The sequence below is a fragment of the Neurospora tetraspora genome (genome assembly GCF_033439725.1).
Source record: "Neurospora tetraspora strain CBS 560.94 chromosome Unknown B0H65scaffold_1, whole genome shotgun sequence".
Taxonomy (NCBI): domain Eukaryota; kingdom Fungi; phylum Ascomycota; class Sordariomycetes; order Sordariales; family Sordariaceae; genus Neurospora; species Neurospora tetraspora.
This window is the reverse complement of record NW_026944383.1, coordinates 409,419-429,025: the sequence shown is the minus strand read 5'-3', so window position 1 is coordinate 429,025 and position 19,607 is coordinate 409,419. Positions and strand designations below refer to the sequence as shown.

Here is a 19,607-nt window from a genome sequence, read left to right as displayed (position 1 = left end):
AAAGAAGCAGAAGGACCCCTTAAGCGGTCGAATGATCGGCCATATTCTAGCTTCGTCTATCCCCAACCTCCATCGTTTGCGTAAGGCATGTCGAGGTGGATGCCGTCCAAGAATGAATATCTCTTCAGGTGTGTTCGACTCCCCTCTGCTATAAGAACGTCACTAACATAAACAAGTGAATACAGCCTCATCCCGTCCTCGGACTCATGAGGCTCGGATTCTTAATTCAATGACAACTCTCGGACTTTAAAGGAAATTAATTGCTTGCCCGAGGTTAATGGTCCTCAAGTTCATTGGTGTGAACTTCAAAACAGCTGCAAAAGACTGCAGGGATCGTAACAATTGCCGTCCCAGAACCGATATTCCTATGCAGAGTATCATCGTCTATGTCTCGGTACCGCGGCCTATACCTTCTGGAAGCCAAATAGCCAATTCGCCACGCGGTCATTGCCGTTGTCAAGTGCGCTTAGACCTTCACCAACTTCGCTTCCTGTTCCTGTGCTTAGCTAAGTATAGGATAGAGGCGTTTCCAAGAGGCAAAATCGGCAAGACGGCTTCACGGTAGATATGCCTTTGAGTCCAGAAAACGTGGAATCATGCAAAACTCGGAAAGAGTGGTTCTTCGCTCGGACTTTTAGAAATCGGAACTGGCCGTGAACGAGTACGAGCCGAGAAGCCGCATCAAAAACACATGAAGGTTGGGAGCATGGTGGGGACCGAGAACATGATGTGAATATATAAAGGTTTGGAAGACAGTCTGTCTGTTGATCTTGCCTTTATCAGTGTTCCCTTCACCTCTCCAGCATCTCAAGTCGACATCCTCGGAAGAGATCAGGCCCGCCATCATGCATCTTACGTCCGCTCTTGCCCTTTCGGGAGCTCTCGCCAGCACGGCATCTGCCTTGAACCTTCCCAGCTTCAACCAGCAAGCCATTGACTCCGGCGCGGCTCTCGCTTCCCTCAACAAGCTTGCCAGCGCAAACGCCTCCAAGAACTTCAAGGGGTCATGCAAGGCGAACAACGTAAAAGTTCGACAGGAATGGTATGTATCGATACACAAAAGCTATCAAAAGGAACACACTGACACCATAATAGGCATACGCTTCCTCCTGGCCAGCGCAGGCAGTTTATCAAGGCTGTTCAGTGCATCCAAAAATCCCCCAGTGTCTTCCCCGACATTGAGGGAGCTGTAACGGGCTATGATGACTTCACATGGGTCCATTTGATCAACACTGTCAACATCCACTACTCCGGCTTGTTCCTCAGCTGGCATCGCCTCTTTATCCATCAATACGAAAAGAAGCTAGAAGCATGTGGCTGGAAAGGTACCTACGTTCACAACGACCCCCTTTTACCACACATACCCTTTCACTTTTCAAAGACCTAAATCTAACAGTCTTGTTACTTACAGGGGGTCTCCCTTACTGGGAATGGGGAATGGACACCAAGGACATCACCAAGTCCCCCGTCTTCGACGGCTCCGACACCTCCATCGGCGGCAACGGCGAATACATCCCTCACGAAGGTCTCACAATGCCCATGTGGCCCGACCGGGGCACCACCGACCTCCCGCCCGCCAACGGCTCCGGTTGCGTGACGAAAGGTCCCTTCGGGGGGATGCAAACGCACCTCGGGCCCGTAGCCCTTCCCGATTACGGCTCACCCACTTACTCGTCGGCCGCCAATCCAGCCGCCAAAAACACGCGCTGCCTCAAGCGCGACCTGAACACGGCCGTGCTCCGGACCGAAGGTTCCTTCCGCAACTCGACGAACCTGATCCTGTCTTCCCCGGACATCGACATCTTCCACGCCGCCCTCGAGGGCGACCTGCGGTACAACAACGACACGCGCTACGCGCCGTTTAAGGACGCCAAGAGCGTGCATTTCGGTGGCCACTTCTCGATCGGTGGTGATCCCGGATCGGATGCCTTTAGCTCGTGCGGCGACCCGGCCTTTTGGCTGCATCACTCGCAGATCGATCGCATGTGGTGGATCTGGCAGAACCTAGATTTCGCCAACCGCCAGGGCGTGTTCGGGACGCACACGATGTTGAACCAGCCGCCGAGTGATAATGTTACGGTGGAGGAGTTTTTGGATATTCATCCTGATTTCCCGTCGACGCAGATCAAGAAGCTTATGAACACTGTTGGGGATGAGCCGTTGTGCTATGTTTATGCTTGAGAGACGAAAAAGAGGAGAGATGGATAGAGATACCCGATATAATGAGAGAACAACATGAAAACGCTGCACATGCCAAGATAATACTACCTAGATAATCAAAGAACAAAATCAAATGCCTCAATTTGAGCATGATGTAACGACAACGAACACAATTCCTGGGATCTGGTAGGCTTGGCGAAGTCGTTTTGAAGTTGAATGTTTGTACCTGGACGGACAATCCATCCTGATACAATTTTGGGGTATCCAGGAAGCGGGCTCCTACCACCAATACCTGAACCCGTCCAGATCATCTACAGTGTTACTAGCTTTAAATATAGTTGGCCTGGGTCTTTGATATGCCCCTGGTCTAACTCTTTACTCATCATTCCTTTCACATCCATAAAGGCAAGAACCCGGCAGTGATTTTCAGCTGTCCTCGGACATGGCCATCTCCTCTCTCCGAAACAAACAGCCGGCAATGTGTACCTGACATCCATGAGAAAATCCAAAATTGGGTGCGTTACACGGCCGTTTTTTTTTTTTTTAACATCAGTTAGGGAATGTCTCAACGCCCCCTCATGATCCCGATCCGGTCCTATGTTGGCCACCATTAACGGCCGCATCGAAAGTCACAAATCCATCTCGGTATAAACCATTCGGCCATACCATAGGAGAGAATACGGGCTTCGCTCCCATCATTGTCACATTCAAATGAGAAGTAGTCAAAGCTCATCCAGAGCAACATGATCTGAACCCTGTCGTCAGTTTTCTTCTGAGCAACACCCAAGTTGGGCTTCTTCTATCTCCAGATTGGTTATTTGTTCCGGTGGTACATGGCCTCATCACTAGACATTTTACACTCCCAATGACACATGGGCTCCCACACATAAAAAAAAAACAAAGCAAACCCACTGAGAAACTAACACACTCCTAGAAAATACGCCCCGAGATAGATGACCATAAAGAAACCTAGGCGTCATTGCGTCAACATAAGCGAAAGACCCAGCAATATCCCATCTAGTAACTGTATAGAGTGTACAACGCACGCTGAATGTATGGCAGAACAATGCCCAATGAAATCGTCACCAATGATGCTCCAGGCACCAAAGGCAAAACCTAGTAAAACCACAAAAGAGAAGCAGAAGGGAAGGGAAATGGGTCAAACGTCAAAAACGGCCCAATCTCTCAGCTGACTCCACGAACCAGCGAGCGAACACTACTCGCGCTTTCCAACTCGGTATCGCTCGGTCGTGCCGCCAACTCCTTGTGATGAATCATCGTGTCGACAACAGCCGGCGGTTTTGACCTATATGTTCCCAAGCTAGCCAGAACGGCCACCGCTGCCACCGCCACCATGAGGAGCATTTGAAACCTGAAAGCGTCCGAATACACCGTCTTGACCAAAGCTTGCTGTTCGGGCGGAAGCATAAACACGGCCAGCGGGCTTCTGTGAAGCTGGTCAAGAACAGTCGTAGGAAACCTGCCAGCCTCCGTGGCAGGGCCGAGAGATCTCTGCAATATGTCGTTGAAAATGATGGTGCAGATGCCTAGACCCAGTGACCCTCCAAGCACTCGCACCTGCGCGACGGCGCCTTGTGCGGCGGCCAGGTCCCCGTGGCGAGCCTCGATAGCCGCGATCATGGTACAGGCGGCGAAGCACAAGCCGACGCCAAACCCGTATATGGCCGTAAACCCCAGTATATATCGGATGTCACCTCGCTCCGTCGTGTTTGAAAACCCATAGACCAGACCCAATCCGATCACCTGAAGCGAATTTCCAGCCGCAAGAGTATGGCTCGTGAGGTTTCGTTTCTTGGAGATGCTTCCGGCTAGAGTAGATCCGAAGGCGCACGATCCCAACATTGGGAGGAGATGGATACCAGCTCGAAGGGCACTGTCGCCGTAGATGACTTGGAATCGCTCGGGGATTTTGATGACTAGGGCAATGTAGACCAGACCCGTAAGAAACGTGACTCTACACCTTTTAGTTAGCGCAAATTGCTTGCGACCAAAGTGTTCCCTTGATGGGCCAGATTGAAGAAGGGGCATGAGACGTACATGATGGTTGATAGATAAACGCGGCCGGTCGCCAGTCGCACGGGGAATATTGGCTGGATATGATGATTCCGCCCGTAGAACAGATACGTTTCCCAGACCCCCAAAAGAATCCAGCTCAATCCAGCTATCACCAGAGACCAGATAATAACCGGGCTAGACCACTTCCACACGTACGATCCAGCTTCCTGTACGCCAAACACCAGAAGAATCGAAGCTACAATCAGGAGAAAGTTGCCAATGAAGTCGATTTTGCGAATACCCGCCCATCCTTCGTATTGTCGTCGTCGGTCGTCCGGCCAAAGAGAGTAGATGCCTATGAGCGCGAGTGCGCCGCAAGGGACACTGTGATAAAAGCCGGTTAGACAAGAGGTAGTTCACCGCCAATTTGAGGTGGGAGGGGTAGACCAACTTGATCCAAAAGATGCCTCTCCAAGTCCAACCAGCCGAGATTCCGCCTCCTAGCAGTGGGCCCAGGACGTATGATATGGAAAGGGTGATGCCGACCAGAGCGCCCACCATCTCGGGTTTGCTGGGCCCTTGTTCAAGGAGGCAGACCTGCGCTAGGCTGTAGAGACCCGAGCCACCAATCCCCTGAAGCGCTCGCGCTGCGATCCTAGATGGTAATAAGGCCGTGTTAATGCTGAAGCAACTTGGACAACGTGGTTGGGGATCTAGCATACAGTTGATTCATCGACCCTGCAAGGGCACACCAGACTGAGAACCCGGAAAAGAAAACCCAGGCAATGGCGAGAAGGTTTCGTCGACCGTAGATGTCGCTCAGTTTGGAGAAACCGACGGCGAAGCCTGATATTGCACGGGATACAGTCAGCGAGGTATTCATAAGAGCACTCCCTCCGCACATGAAAGCACCGTGACAACGTCATTTCCTAGCCGAGAGCATTAGTGGATTGGTACTCACTCATATACGTTAGGAGATATCCTAGAATGGTCCAAGGAGCATCTTGAGCATCCCCCAAATCCAGCGATATCGAAACCAAGGCAGTCGAGACGATCGAGGTGTCCAGGCACGAGAACATCAAACCGGCGCATATGCTGTGAGTGAAAGAAGTTAGCCAAGTTTAGATATAATGTGAATAAAGGTTGGTGCTAACGTGAATGTGAGAAGAACTCGGCGAACTGGTGACCTTGATCCATGTTGAACTGTCCCCGAGTGTTCCTCTTGTGTTTGTTGGTGTTGTTGTTTGCTCTCGTTGGAGACGGTTCGGTCGGTCCTGTGAATCTCCTCGGTGATGTCTGAAAGAGAATGGACGTCATTGTTTTCGTTACGGTCATGGCGATATGATGGAAGAGTCATGCTGAAAAATGTAAAAAAGACAAAAGAGAGGACTTTCGAGATTATCTCTGCGAAAAGAGTCAATAAAGAAGCGGGATCGCTGTCGTCCTCCTCTGGCTTGTTGTGAGTCTCTGTGGCGGTGGTGTTCGCTGGCTGGTCGGGGAGCAGGGAGAACAGTTGGTCATCCCGCGAGCCGGAAGTGATGTCAAGCAGGAAGACTAGTGTATTCGGGTGGGCGTCAAGCACTTGTGAAGATTCTTTTTTGAGATGGAGGAAAATTCGTGTCTATGGTGTATGATGCGCGTGTATGATGTCTTCCTCGTCAAGGCAAGTTTGATTTGCTCAGAGTAAAATCGTGGAAGGAGCAAGATAGCAGTAGCAGCCCGAAACGACCGACTGTGAGGACACTTCGAGTTAGCGTCTCCGTGTTGAGTTCCAGCTCTTTCAGCCCTCTAACATCTCTCATCAATACTCCAGCCTAATCGGCAAATCAAATATGAGCAGCTGGACACCACAGAAAGCTCGTAGTTATTGTACTGAGTCATATTTGACCTCCGATGTCCCGATCGTTGTCCTGCGCCCTCATGTCGACAGGCATCACCAGTGCAAAGCCAACAAGCAGTGTAAGAACGGAAAAGGGTCTGAGACATACCTGGGTATATGATGGACCTGGTTCAAGGTGGTAAAGAGTAAGATGATGATTTTGTGTGGTGTTGAGGTTTGATTCAGTTCACTTTCTTTCCTCCCACTTATGTCGTCGTCACTTTGCTGAATCTGCCTATGTTTAAAGAGAACTCGTTCGAGGAAAGTTTGACGAATCACGAAAGGAGTTACATCACAGAAGAAGGAAAAGAGAAACGAAGGAAGCCGACCGGTGCTCCCAACGGTTGGTTTTGCTTCGCCTCACCCTAGGCTGACTGAGTGACTGGACTGGCTCTCTTCAAACCAGAAATGACTGACCTCAAAGCCGTCACACAGATGATACCCGGCCGATGACGGGTGTCGTGCAATGTGTGACGGCACATGTATAGACAGGCTGGGAAACCCCCTCCTTTTTCGTTTCTCATAGATGCAACTTTCCTTGTTGACTTTGCCCGATGTGGGTGCAAACCGTAAAGGTTCCCGTTTTGGCCCTGACGAATTCTCCTGCTTGATTGCCCTTTCCGAGTTGAAAGGATTTTCACTGCATTTTCCTTCCACAAGGGTTGCCCACCCAATATAGGCCTTGATCCGCAGTTGGACTTTCCCATTGCAAATGGCAGTTCCCCCTAGTCAAGTCCTTATGGCACAGGAGCTCTTCCCCAGGAACCAGTAAAGTTCCGACATCGAATTCCGCTCCCTATCACCACTCGTCCGTTGCCAGCACAACACAAACCCGGGTTTAATAAAACCCGAGCCGCGACTCAACCGAACGGGAGACTTTTCACTTCGCATTCTCCTCCACTCCTCTTCTCCCCTTTGCCTCCAGGCGCCCGAGTCACTGTAACATGAGGACTGTTTCCAAGTGCTACATGCCCAACTCACACCAAGTAGGACGACCAGCCGGCAACGGACTGAAGTCTGAACTAGCGACCAATAGACATATCAGGGACAAGCGAGACACTTGTCTCCTCTCTGTGCAAATAGGGAAACGGGCGCCCAGGTCGTACGGCAGGCTGAGAGAGGGCTAGTGAGGCAAGATTTGATACCAAAGCGTGTAATGTGTGTCAGTGTATGCGACCTGGATGCATGTCTCGATCATTCTGTGTGCGGACCACCCACCAGGAAGGATACCTAGCTCTGAAGAAGTGTAGTGCAGCAGACGACTGGACTGGTATGGGATACACTCGCCTTAGGGGGGGCCCGGAAGGTTTTGATCTCCGGATCTCTGTCTCTCACTCACCCACTCAGCTTCTGAAGAAGGGCTGAGCGGATGGACATGGGCTGGTCTGGTCGGTGGCTGACAACCCCCTGCCTTGCTGTATGCGTGCGACCCAAGGCCTGCATGTCTTGCAGCGTCAAGAAACGGGTCAAGGCGGGTAGATGCAGGATTTGTGTATATGATATGCAGAGAGTAAGCCTAGCAAGAGCCGTTGAGCGGGACTGCGGGATGACGAGGGTGGAGAGCGGCCAGCGGAGGTTCAAGGGGGCCAAACAGGACGGTTCCGGTTCACTCAACTCAACTCAACTCAACTCAACTCAACTCTCAACATGGGTGTAGGTACCTGATATATCAGAGAAGCTGAGTGCATCGAGTAAGTCTCTTTTGACGCTCGCTCTTCAAAGCCTAATACTGTACTACCACGGCACTCCCTAGCTTCAGACACGCAGTTGTCTATGCGCGTACATCACCCATTAGAAACATCCTCATCTCGATTGCGCTCCCCAGTTTCAGAGGTAGCACACAGGGAGACAACAGACATGGCCCTACCTTTCTACCTAACTGGTATTCGCACCTAACAAACAAACGAAAAAAAATAGGCGCGACATCGAAGAGTCTAAAGCAAGCTTCCGCCTACAACGAAGGATTGGCTTCCATAGAACCATTTCACGACAGAAGAAACATGCTGCTGCTAAAACCATCAAGGCAAGCCATAACACCACAAGATCCAGCAGGAGCCCCCTTCACTCTACTTCCTTTGCTACTCCCTTTGCCTTTGGTGTGCTCTACTACACTAACCTTGATGATGTTCCGCTCTGGAACCTACGCTAGACAACGTTGCATCTCTTCCCTTGCTCGCCTCCCCTCTCCTCCTCCTCCTCTCTCCCTCTCTTTCCCATTCTCTTCCGTCTCGCTCTTACACTTTGGGCCGGCCTTGGTGAATACCAAACTGAGACCTGTGGAACGAAGGATGGGGAGTGGGTGTTGGGATTATCCATACATGGATGGGCACCTAACTACACACATAGATAATACTTGGACAAGACAAGCTAGACATGCAGACAGAGAGGTAAGCAACTAGGATGGTAAGTACCTTAGTTAAAGATAAGTAACATGTATGTAGGAAGCTGTTGATACCTAGTCCAGCTTGAAGGCATTGACGTGCGGTCTTCCTGCCGCTGACACTACCGTTGGCGCTGGCGTTGTCGTAGTCACACAAACGAAAACACAAACAACGGCACTGCCCAATCTCGCATGGAAGCCGTTTTAGAATTCTTCTATTATTTTGGCACCTTACTACCCTGGCCTAATAATGCTCCAGTCTTTGCCCTATTCTTCCTGTCCTCCTCACTCGAAATCACAGCTTTTCCAGCCCTTCTTCACTGGTCCCCAGAGAGCACTACCTACCTACCTGCCTTACCTACCATACCCAGTCCTCACTTGCGTCACTCTACGAACCGACCTACTAACCTACCTTACCTACCTGCGGAGCCAAAGGTCCTTGGTCAGGTAAACTAAAATTAAACCCAGGTAGGTAGGTATACTGACCTGAACTCTCGTTTCAACGGAGCGTCCGGTCTTCATCACCTTCATGTATCCCTCCCTCCCTCCCTCCCCGTTTCTATGTCCCCTCACCTACAAGCAAGCTAGCAGCTTGACAGTCAGAGAGCCAGATAGACGAGTCCTCACTCCTCGTGCACTCCTCACTCCTCAATAACCCAGCAGCGGACTTTTCACTCGTGCGTGCGTGCGTGCCTGGATGGATGAACCGAATCTGGTGTCTCATCATTCTCTGACTCAAACATACATACATACATACATGCATACATACCTCCCTGTTAACGTACCTACCTGCTAGACTTAAACTGAAAACGATGAAGCAGGTCGAAGTTGGGCAGCAGCAGCAGAGGCAGCAGCGGCTGTAGTGTAGTACATACACCTGCCGTTGAATGATCATGTCCTTCCTGTCTTGCTTTTACCCGTCCGTTCGTTCTCGTTCGCGTGTCAGGTTCATTCAGGTATGGTGCCAGGCGGCGTTCTGGTCCGTTGGCTGCTTACTCTGTTAGTTTCTGTTTCTCTTTGCTATTTAACAAGGAAGTTTCTGATGGTCTGGACTCCTTATGGGTTATAATAGGGCCGGCCGTTGGCAAGATGCCGTGCTTGGAGCTTGAGGCCCATAAGATGGAGGTAGGTTAACATACCTCTAGGTATTCAACCGGTTGGTTGAATGTTTGTTTGTAGTTGTAGGTACTTTGTTGGTGTGATGCAAACAAACGGATGCTGATCTGGTTAACATCTCAATATTCCTCTCTCCAGTCCCCTCTGGCTTCACCTCTTATCTATCGTTGCCCTAGCCCGTCCTCCATCAAGTCTCGTCATGGCTTACATCACATCACGCCTTGCACCCGCTTCCTCTGACCTCCCTTTTCTCCTCCTCCCTTCTCAAAAAACATGAAATGGAAAGCTGTCATACAACGTTGCAACTTCACAAAACCATCCAAAAGATTGTATGTCAACTAATACAGAGCTCGGTAGTGGTGACATGGTAACCTGTACGTGATATTTGCAGGTATAGATTGTTGCTGAAAAAAATGGGTATCGAAAAAAGTACATGAAGCGAAAAAGGCATGATACATGTAGGTAGCCTGGTAGCTCCACAAGATGTTGATACAGACAACGAGGAGAAGACAAAGACCAGAAAAACCCAGTAGAACAAAATAAAATAACAACCCTGAAAGACACTCTCGCTGGAGCTTCACAGAACACCTTTTTCCGACCCTCACCCCACCGGCCAGCCGAGCCTTCCTCCTTTATCTTTCAGCCCTCCCCCGTCACAATACCTCTCACTTTCCATCCATTGGGGGTTCGTCGAACCAAACCTTGACCAACTGATCCGATCCGCCTGCTCGATCGAGAACTCATTAGGTATTAGAAACCGTCAAGGATCTGACCAAACCAATATCGAAAAAGTTGGGTATAAATATCGCTGTGATTCTTTTTTCGTGCCCGGTCGTTGCTTGCGCCACCACCAACACCTCCCAAGAAGCCGAGATACCAAGAAACCAAAGAACACTCGATTCTTTCACTGCTGAACCCCCTCACCCCCCTCAAACCCCTCCAGTATCTTTCTCGCCATATCAATCCTCCTCCTATACATCCTACTCTCCGCGCTTGCCCTCCCATTCTCCGTCAACCCCAACACACACTTACCCAGACTCGCTACCACTCTCTCGACGAGGAACTTATCCTCGCGCAAAAGGGCCTGCAGAGCTGCGGGATTATTGAGATTATTGCTGATGCCCGTCCTCGAATCCGATCGTTGATCAGCAGCGCTCTCCGTCTCGCTCAAAAGCACACTCGAAATACTCCTAAGCTCCTGGTCCGGCGTCAAGTAAACAGTTTCAGGTGTCGAAACGGCAGTATTAATAGAGGTAGCCGGCACGACTGTACTAGCGGTGTTTGTTCTGTTGCGCTGCTTGTTCGGCACCAGGGGAAAACTGCGATTTGTACCTGCCGAGCCGATGGAGGAGACAGAAGGTCGGTGTTCAACACCCCGGTGCACGAAGAGACCACTGTTGCGGTTGTTGTTGTTAGGGTCGGAGTACTGCTGAGTGTCTGGACCACCTCCTCCTTCGTGGACTGACAGGAATGATTCCCGATTGGGGCGGAGGGTACCGGTGCTGGAGCTTTTGATGTTGGATATTGTTGAGCCACGGGCGCGACTGTCGACCCGCATGTTGCCGGTCCCCGTGTATGTGCTGAAGGAGGCGCTCTTCCGTTTGCCAGCACTCTCCGGCTCTGCTGTGTATTCGTCCTCGTAGGGGTACTCCTCGTACACCTCCTCGCTGATGGAATCGTCGGCTTCGTAGTATCTCCTGGGGCGCCCTTCTTGAGCCGTCCGGAACGTTTCAATCGTCGAAATCGAGTTAACGCTGCCCCGCCTGCTTCGAGAGTGGAAGTTGATGCTCCTACTATCACTACCACCGCCGTTCATGCGCGTGTTTTCGTCGGTAATCGGGCCGCGGGTGGTTTCGACCGAGTCTTCTGACGTGTAACTGGTTTCACTGGTTTCACTTCCTCGCCTGGCCATTGCTTGTTGGCTTAGGGTGCCCATAGCGCTGTGTAGGAAGAAATGTTCGTAGTCGAATGCATCCTCGCGGTCTTCATGAGAGATTTGGTGCTGAACAGTATCGTGATAGAGCGATTCACCACCAACGCTCATCTGATCGTCGTCGAGCTCTTGCGCATCCTCGAATTCCTCGTCCCCGTTTTCGGTAAACGCATCAAAGTTGTCCTCTTCCTGAAACATTTTCCTGTCCGCAGTTGCTGAGGCCGGCTCGGGAAAGTGGTCGATTGCTGAGTCAGAGGTGCCTGAAATGTCGCCCTCCTCGTACGACTCGTCTTCTTCACTATCCAAATTTCCTCGCAGATGTCCATAGCTTCCTGGGTACTCTCCATCGAGACTCGAGTCTTGTTCGCCGTTCCATGGGTTCCTTTGCACAGAATCAGGCGTGAAGATTTCAGCAGAGTTCCTGGCTGAAGGCGTCTCTGTAAACCACTGATCGACTTGAGCATGAGTAAACGGGCTAGGCGTCCTAAGGCTTTGTACGCTCCGTCGTTTAATGCTGTCGACCCGAGCCTGTTCCCGTAAACTAGAGATTTTACCCTTTAGATCTTTCATCTGGTCTTTGATATCTCGCATTTGACTCGTGGGAGCAGGTGTGGAGAGTATATCCCTCGAGCTTCCGCTGCTATGGTCGCTACCGTAAGCCGTCCCATGGTAAGAATGAATGGGACTCTCGTCGTCACCTGGGGCGGTTCCATCCGGTCGTAAGGTCATCCCCGTTAGTATATTGTACGTCTGACGGTGGGCGTCGTCTTCCCAGCCTCCTCGGATGGCCTCCGCGCTTTTCGATGCTGTTATAGGCTGCCTGGAATTTCCTCCGTGAGAACTCATGGCACTGTGCGATCTTTGAATGGATATCCGATATGGCAACCCATTCCGCATCGCGATATCGCTAGTCATTCGCGTATGACCAGAGTAGTTGGCCGACGATGAACGGGACCCGTTGGTCCGGTTAGAGGCAGATGCCGTTCGTTGAGGGGGTGAGGGTGTGCCATCGGATGAAAGTGAAGGAGCAGTATAGTGTAGCGAACTCCGCGCGCGACTCAGGTTACCCTCCATAGTCTGGTTTAGAGTCAGTTTAAGTACATGATATATGGGACGAAATTACGAGCAGTGACGTACGGTTAACCTCTTCTTCGCATTCGCCAGAATCAGCTCTGCTCTTCGGCTCAAGGCAGTCGTCGAGTATGTGGACAACCTGTCACCATTCTCACTCCCCGCAACTCCCAGGCGATTCCGATCTCGAGGTATCGTTCCCTCAACATACGAGGATGCCATGCTTTCCTCGTCGTCACCCTGAAAAACACTATCATCTACACTAGCCGCATCGTCAATGTTGATGTCGGCAAGGAAGGCTGGCCGGTCCTCCATGGTTATGGTCGTTATCGTGCTGGTGCTCTCGGTGCTCATTCTCCTCTCTTTTTGCGTGGTCAAACTTGGCTTCAGCCTCTTTGCCAATCCCGACTGGCCCGTTACGGGTGAAGCTGACCGGAGCACGGCATCGATACTGTCGTTCCTCCTATGCGTAGCCGGACCTCTGTGGCGGGTTGGCGAGGGCCGGCCAGCAGTGCTCTCCACCTCGGTAACTTCTCCGATGTCCGAGAGGATGGTGCCATTTCCGTATATTATGGGGGTGGTGGGTGTCAAGGCAGCCGAGGAACCGTATGTGTTTTGCTGGTCGTATCCCAGTTGCGCCGAGTTGACGGCGAACATCTTGTGTAAGTCCGAAGTGGCCGTCACAGCACCCTTCCACATCATAAACTTTGACCGGATGCGGGCGTCTATCTCGGAGTCGGGGGAGTTTCCGCGGCCGTAGTACGGGTCGTCGGGCAATATCATGTCCGGGTTCGAGAGCGTGGGCGATGCCGCAACAAACGACGAGGGGGAGGACTGTGACTGTGGCTGTGGTCGTTGTTGTTGGAGCCCACGACGGGGGGTGTGAAGGTTCGCCGTTTCCATTATAGCGGCCATGGCGTACAGCTGGTCCGAGATATCGATGGTGCAGGTGGTGCTGTGCGTTTAGGGCGCTGCTACTGCAAGTAACAGCCAAGGCCCGGGGCAACACGGCAGTGGTGGGTTCAACGGCAGCACCTTCTGGGCCGTCCAAAACTGAACATCCACCTCCACAAGACGCGCCCACGTCACTCCGGAATCCCTCAGTCAACCGATTGTCCTCCGACTGTTTGTTGACTTGTCACCACTCAAACGCTTCTTTTCTGTTTTGTCACTTCTTCTTGGCCTCCGGAGGTTCCCGTGTGTTGTGGCTGATGGCGTGTGTCGAGCGGGAAAGCCGGGTGCGGTGCAGGCGCAACGCACGCGCACTATGCGTCTGTTTGTTGGTCTTCCCTCTCTTTGGTCGATTTGTTGATTTGTTGCGTTTGCCCAAGCGTTGTCTCTTCAGTTTACCCAAGCAAGAAATCGATATCAAGGCCAAGCTGGAAGGCACTGCACGATGAACGAGGGAAAAGAACGATCGGTGATTCGGTATTTCGAAGTCGACTCATTGGGCGTTCGTTAAAAGTGAGCCATCCTGCGACGGCTGTGTGGTGAGACCGTTGATCGAGAAAGGGTCGATGGTAGGAAGGAAAATTGGATCAATGAGAAGGACCACGGAGCAGATGCCGGACTTTGCAGGTGTCACCAGTCCACCACCGACACGTACGTCAGGTCTTTTTGCGACAAAAAAAGGGCAACAACTGAACGGGTGCAGCGAGCAAATCGATAGGAAGAAATTGGATGTTGCAAAATCCTCTCTCCCGTCCACATGGAAGAAACTCGACACTCCCCCCCAGCACACAAGATGGTTAGCCTCTCTTCCCCCTTCCGGTCTCCGGACCGACTTCCTTTGGGCTCTGCTCTCATGGGAGATTGGATAGTCGGCGGGAACCACTCTTTGAGACTTTCAACACTCTCGTAATGGCAAGGATAGGGGCTAATACAGGGGTTTATTTAACGGAGAACCAGGGGGGTCCAAAGAAAACGTGGGCGTCGTCATCCAACCCCGGCCACAAAGTCAATCCAGTCGGATTCGTCGAGTACCTGAATGCCCAGCACATCGGATTGACCGTGGGCGCGGTGACATCCTCCGTGGGGCTAATAATTTATAGGGGGGTACTCGGGTAAGAATTTCACACCTTTAAGCACCGGTCTTATGAACTGAGCTGAAGGGACTCGAATACCTACCTCTATGACATTGGGGTAAAGACCCGCAGAGAGAGATCTGGACTCTCCGAGTCCAACAACCAAGTTCCTGGTTTCAAACCCTTCCATGGCAAATTGGAACATTCTATTTGCGGATTGGCTTGCCTCCCGTCGGTAGTGAATTCTGTGCACCAGGCTTCAAGCCACTGAACAAATCCCTCTTTTCTCGATCGACCATTACCATCCATGGGGTCGGTCCCCTTGACCGCGATGTCGAGTTCCGCAACATCAAGCAGTACGACCACATACATACCTGCCGGCGATCCTCTCTCTTCGTATGCAAGTCAACGATAACAACATCATCCATGCGATCGGAATGCCGTGGGAGCAGGCCGTGCTTGTATAATTGCAGTGGAGTCAAACAGTCCATGCTCACACCTCAGAGACGAACACCATCCATCACCAAACGACTCGGCGCCCAATTGGCCAAGCTTCCACTTGCACAACGGCGCTTCGGCACGATCCCGTTCTGCTGTCAGCGTCTTGCGCCTAGGTAGGCCCCGGGGAGCTTCTAGCGCATATATCTGCCGAACGTTGAAGACATCCAATTCTTCATGAGAGCCGGAGCATAGAAAACCGGTGCGAATAAACGGGATACAGTACAGTATGTACAGGAATTACCCCTGAAAATGCATGTAATTCCGGACGGCACTTTGTATGCATTTAGAGGGCTCATGCATTTACAGTTCCATACCAAGACTTTCTTCCCGCCCTAGTATAGGAATTTTGGGGGACTTTAGAGGGTTGGCATCGCTGTCAGGCCCTAAAAGGTCCCTAAAAAAAGGGCGCCAATAAATGCATATGCACCAATTTGACTGGCAATCTAGTATGCAAATAGCAGTTATGCAAATTCCTATACTAAATAATTGCGGACGGCCAGCTGCTAGCATTTAGAGGGTGTTATGCACTTTCAGGTGCATGCACTGTCAGGGGTAATTCCTGTAATTCACAGTTTCCCTTCCAGGCCTTCTCCAGGGACAATGTCTCCGGACATCCAAGGGGACCCTGACTCTCGACTACCCTTGACTTCTCCGCGTGATCTCTCGCAGTCGCACTGCCGCAAAGGCAAGCAATAAGAACAGCCCGACTTCGCAGCTTCTTTCTCGACTCCTTTGGGTTGGTCTTGCGAAGAATACAAAGAATGGGGTTGTGAAACCATGGATCAGGGGTTCACGCCTTTTCTCAGTGCTCAACTGAACTTCGAACGAAGCGACCGAACTCCAAAAGAAGAAGAACAACTTAGGAAGATCGTTCGGCCCCGCCTTGCCGCAAAACAAGATCGACAAAAGGGGTGTCCACGCCCATTTCCAGATCTCATTTCCATTCATGTTTTCTGTTTCCACGGGTCCCCGGTGATTGGGAAAATCAAAGGGTAAACATGATCTTTTTCTGTCATGGACTTAAGTTGACTAACTCCGAATTTGAAACATGCATCAATGCGCTTTCCCATCAGTGATCGATCGGTTTCGACATTCTCGAGGCTCGAGCAACGCGCGTGGACCTTAAAGAGTTCGTCAGCCTGCACCCGGTGGCGTGGATATGTACCTGCCCCAGCCACTGAGCGAGCAGTGTCGTGAATCCGAAATGGATGATGGGATGTCCTTGCTATACACTCAACGACAAGAGATTAGTTCAATGCGGACAAGGTTGCCGCGAGTCGACCCGCGAGTCGAATCCGATCCACCCATTCATTGAGAGCAAGACAATAGTAACGACCCCGTTGCACATTCTTTTGTTGTCGACGCCATTTTCCTCTTTGTGCTTAAGGGATTCAATGCGCAGGTGACAAGTTGGCAGACGACGCTGGAAGTCAACACCAAGGCGAGGCTCAAGTGAAGAGATGGATGCTGTGAAAAATCGTTTGTCCGCAAATGGGTCTTCATTAACGCCCAGTAACGCTTCAGACGCTAAATACCTAAAAATCTAAAGGCATCATCCTTTTCCATGATCAAACCCCATAGAGCTCCATACATTTTCTTTTTCTTTTGCCTGTCCTACAGAGACCTCTCTGTCTCCTCCACTGCCGAGCCAATGGCCAATTACCGGCGTCTAAGGATATAGGATAGGAAACGAAAAGATGTTGAAGTTCTTTTGTTTTCCCCTGAACGCCGATGCTGTTTTCCTCAAATGTTCGTCACCCTTCGGGTATCGCAAAACGTCATGAATTAGGCCTTCCTGGCTCATGCAAGTCTTTGTTGAAAGACGCCTACCACCCACCGGTCTGACCACCTCTTTATGAAATGTCTTTGTTTATTCATAAACTCCCGAGGCAAACAAGACCAGATGAAACACGTTGGATATGTCTAAACCCAACCGTACGCCCATTGAAAATGCCAAAATGAAAAGAATCTAGAAAAGATAGCCAACAAATTCATGAGACTATATCAGCAGGGGCAACCGAGCCACCTGCGAAAATAGTTGTCCCAGTTTAGAACTTGAGAGCCTTGGGCTTCTCCCAGCTGAAGGTCTGGTTGGTGCCGAAGTGGCCGTTCTTAGCGGTCTGGAGGTAGATGGGCTTGGCAAGATCGAGCTCCTTGACGATGACACCGGGGCGGAGGTCGAAGTTGTTGCGGATGATCTGGACGAGCTCCTCAGAGGTCTTCTCGGAGGTGCCGTAGGTATCGACGTAGATGGAGAGGGGCTCAGCGACACCAATGGCGTAGGAGAGCTGGACAAGGGCACGGCGGGCAAGGCCGGCGGCAACGAGGGACTTGGCGATCCAGCGGCCGACGTAGGCAGCGGAACGGTCGACCTTGGAGAAGTCCTTGCCGGAGAAGGCACCACCACCGTGAGCACCCCAGCCACCGTAGGTGTCGACGATGATCTTACGGCCAGTGAGACCGGCATCACCCTGGGGACCGCCGATGATGAAGAGACCGGAAGGCTGGATCTGTAGGAGAGGTAATGTGTCAGTGATATTGCCACGGTGGCTAGTTCAACACATGTTCAACTTACGTGGTAGACGGTCTTCTCATCGAGGTACTTGGCGGGGATGGTGGTCTTGATGATCTTCTCAAGGATCTCCTTGCGGAGCTCCTCGGTGGTGATCTCGGGAGCGTGCTGAGCAGAGACGACGACGGTGTCGACGCGGAGGGGAACGACGGCGCCGTTGTCGTGCTTGTACTCAATGGTGACCTGGGTCTTGGTGTCGGGGCGGAGCCAGGGGAGGGAGCCGTCACGGCGGGCAGCGGACATGGCGGCGTTGAGCTTGTGGGCGAAGAGGAGGGTCAGGGGGAAGAGCTCGGGGGTCTCGTCGGTGGCATAGCCGAACATGATACCCTGATCACCGGCACCGAGGTTCTCGAGGCGGTCGTCAAGGTGGAGACCCTGAGCGATATCGGGAGACTGCTCCTCAATGGCGACGAGGAGGTTGCAGGTCTTGTAGTCGAAGCCCTTGGAGGAGTCATCGTAGCCGATGTCCTTGATGGCGTTGCGGACAACCTTCTGGTAGTCGAGCTTGGCCTTGGTGGTGATCTCGCCGAAGACCATGATCATACCAGTCTTGGTGGCGGTCTCGCAAGCGACCTTGGAGAGGGGGTCCTCAGCCAAGCAGGCATCGAGAATGGCATCGGAAACCTGATCGGCAATCTTGTCGGGGTGACCCTCACCGACGGACTCGGACTGTAGAAGGAGAGTTAGCGATTGGTCCGGCCATGGGTATATGCAGACTGTCGGCGAAGACTTACGGTGAAGAGGAAGGTTCCCTCGTTGTAGTGCTTCGCACCGTTAACACCGTTGGTGGCCATTGTGTCTGATGTGGTTTCTGGGACGCGTTAGCAATGTGCGCGCAAAAAAGGCAAGGCGCTGAACGAGTGTACCTCGAAGAGAAGGGGGTTGAAGAGATAATAGGTGGATGCGAGGCTTAGAAGATGCAAGAGGACACGGTCAACCAACTGGTCTCCCGAGGGTGAGGTGATGTACGGTACAGGAAGTTCGGATGGCAGAGAGAAAAGACGTGGTGAAGACTACAATCGCAAGACACTTCGCTCGTTCAAGCCAGATGGTGTATTGACCAAGTAGCATGCACAATGGAGCTGCAATTGCCTTGTCCAGAATGTAGAAAGACGCCTCAAAACTTTTTTGGAGGACGCGAGTTTGACACGTGGGGAAAGGGCTCTTTGGATTGGGATTGTTGGGGTTCGTCTTGACTGGAAGTGCAGTGACTCACCTTCTGGTTGCGACGAAGCAAAGGACAGAGGAAGCAAAACCTACAAGAGGGAATGAAGAGAAAAGAGGAGGAAAGAGGTTGAAGGCTAGGAAGGAGCGAGTTTAGGTGCGGGAGTATTTGAGGAATTTTGCATCCAGTCGCGGACCCTGATGGAAAGGAGGCCGGGTCTCGGGCGCCAGAGACGGGATGGCGGGGTAACGAGAAACTTTCAACTCCGAATTGTTGTACAAAAATACAGATTGTGCCAGGGCTACTAGGAAGAAACAGGCAAGAGCTGGGCGGGGCTCCCTACAACAATGGCGAATTATGCGCGGGGATCACCCCCACGGGTACACTTTCACGTGTAGGCACTAGCGTCTTATGGCAATGATAAAGTGACAGCGGGAGAGCGAATGGATCATGATCTTGGGCTCTTGTCAGGCTGGTGAACCCAAGGTGCACTCCAGACGTCCGGTATCATACCGCAAAATCTCACTTATAACGGAGATGCTCTGTGGATAATGCAAGGTTTATAAGCCAATCCAGTTGGCAAGATGCTGCATATGTAGCTAAGAGCAAGCTCAAAACGCCCGCATAAGGTGTGGCCTTCCCCGAAAGAGCATCTCCGTTATGAGTGAGATTTTGCGGTATTGGGTTCCTGCATGGCTCAGCGGCCGACGTGTTCGGCCGACGCCAAATATTTTGTAGCGCGCCCCGTGGAGGCTTCAGCTGGCCGGGTATCGCGTACCTTTGTCAAAAG

The 19,607-nt window shown here is 51.7% G+C and overlaps 5 protein-coding genes across 5 annotated transcripts; 2 read left to right on the top strand and 3 right to left on the bottom strand.

Annotated features, from left to right (window-relative positions):
- Positions 1-647: 647 nt before the first annotated feature.
- B0H65DRAFT_3408 (uncharacterized protein) lies at positions 648-2,298 on the top strand. Its single transcript, XM_062823641.1, has 3 exons — positions 648-1,042; positions 1,096-1,325; positions 1,412-2,298. The coding sequence occupies exons 1-3, from the start codon at positions 846-848 to the stop codon at positions 2,179-2,181; spliced, it is 1,197 nt and encodes a 398-aa protein (XP_062685572.1). The 5' UTR covers positions 648-845; the 3' UTR covers positions 2,182-2,298.
- Positions 2,299-3,345: 1,047 nt separating this feature from the next.
- On the bottom strand, positions 3,346-5,533 carry B0H65DRAFT_504328 (uncharacterized protein; the record flags this gene model as incomplete). Its single annotated transcript, XM_062827904.1, has 6 exons — positions 3,346-4,371; positions 4,393-4,560; positions 4,774-4,831; positions 4,899-5,022; positions 5,138-5,271; positions 5,331-5,533. The coding sequence occupies 6 exons, from the start codon at positions 5,531-5,533 to the stop codon at positions 3,346-3,348; spliced, it is 1,713 nt and encodes a 570-aa protein (XP_062685571.1).
- Positions 5,534-7,430: 1,897 nt separating this feature from the next.
- B0H65DRAFT_437579 (uncharacterized protein) lies at positions 7,431-8,643 on the top strand (the record flags this gene model as incomplete). Its single annotated transcript, XM_062825319.1, has 4 exons — positions 7,431-7,565; positions 7,713-7,746; positions 8,402-8,442; positions 8,515-8,643. 4 exons carry the CDS (start codon positions 7,431-7,433, stop codon positions 8,641-8,643), a joined length of 339 nt encoding a protein of 112 aa, XP_062685570.1.
- Positions 8,644-10,220: 1,577 nt separating this feature from the next.
- Positions 10,221-13,771, bottom strand: B0H65DRAFT_3221 (uncharacterized protein). The gene is made up of 2 exons (XM_062823421.1): positions 12,622-13,771; positions 10,221-12,561 (listed from the first exon to the last, which is right to left on the bottom strand). Exons 1-2 carry the CDS (start codon positions 13,468-13,470, stop codon positions 10,456-10,458), a joined length of 2,955 nt encoding a protein of 984 aa, XP_062685569.1. The 5' UTR covers positions 13,471-13,771; the 3' UTR covers positions 10,221-10,455.
- A 3,357-nt stretch (positions 13,772-17,128) lies between these two features.
- B0H65DRAFT_437576 (methionine adenosyltransferase ETH-1) lies at positions 17,129-18,446 on the bottom strand (the record flags this gene model as incomplete). Its single annotated transcript, XM_062825318.1, has 3 exons — positions 17,129-17,590; positions 17,656-18,321; positions 18,387-18,446. The coding sequence occupies 3 exons, from the start codon at positions 18,444-18,446 to the stop codon at positions 17,129-17,131; spliced, it is 1,188 nt and encodes a 395-aa protein (XP_062685568.1).
- Positions 18,447-19,607: the final 1,161 nt, after the last annotated feature.

What these genes read in the sequence shown, in the direction of transcription:
- B0H65DRAFT_3408 (XM_062823641.1), top strand. Translation starts at nt 846, where the DNA reads ATGCATCTTACGTCCGCTCTTGCCCTTTCGGGAGCTCTCGCCAGCACG. An exon ending in GTAAAAGTTCGACAGGAATG is followed by an intron (nt 1,043 to 1,095) that starts GTATGTATCGAT and finishes ACACCATAATAG; the next exon opens with GCATACGCTTCCTCCTGGCC. An exon ending in AGAAGCATGTGGCTGGAAAG is followed by an intron (nt 1,326 to 1,411) that starts GTACCTACGTTC and finishes TGTTACTTACAG; the next exon opens with GGGGTCTCCCTTACTGGGAA.
- B0H65DRAFT_3221 (XM_062823421.1), bottom strand. Translation starts at nt 13,470, where the DNA reads ATGGCCGCTATAATGGAAACGGCGAACCTTCACACCCCCCGTCGTGGG. An exon ending in ATGCGAAGAAGAGGTTAACC is followed by an intron (nt 12,562 to 12,621) that starts GTACGTCACTGC and finishes ACTCTAAACCAG; the next exon opens with ACTATGGAGGGTAACCTGAG.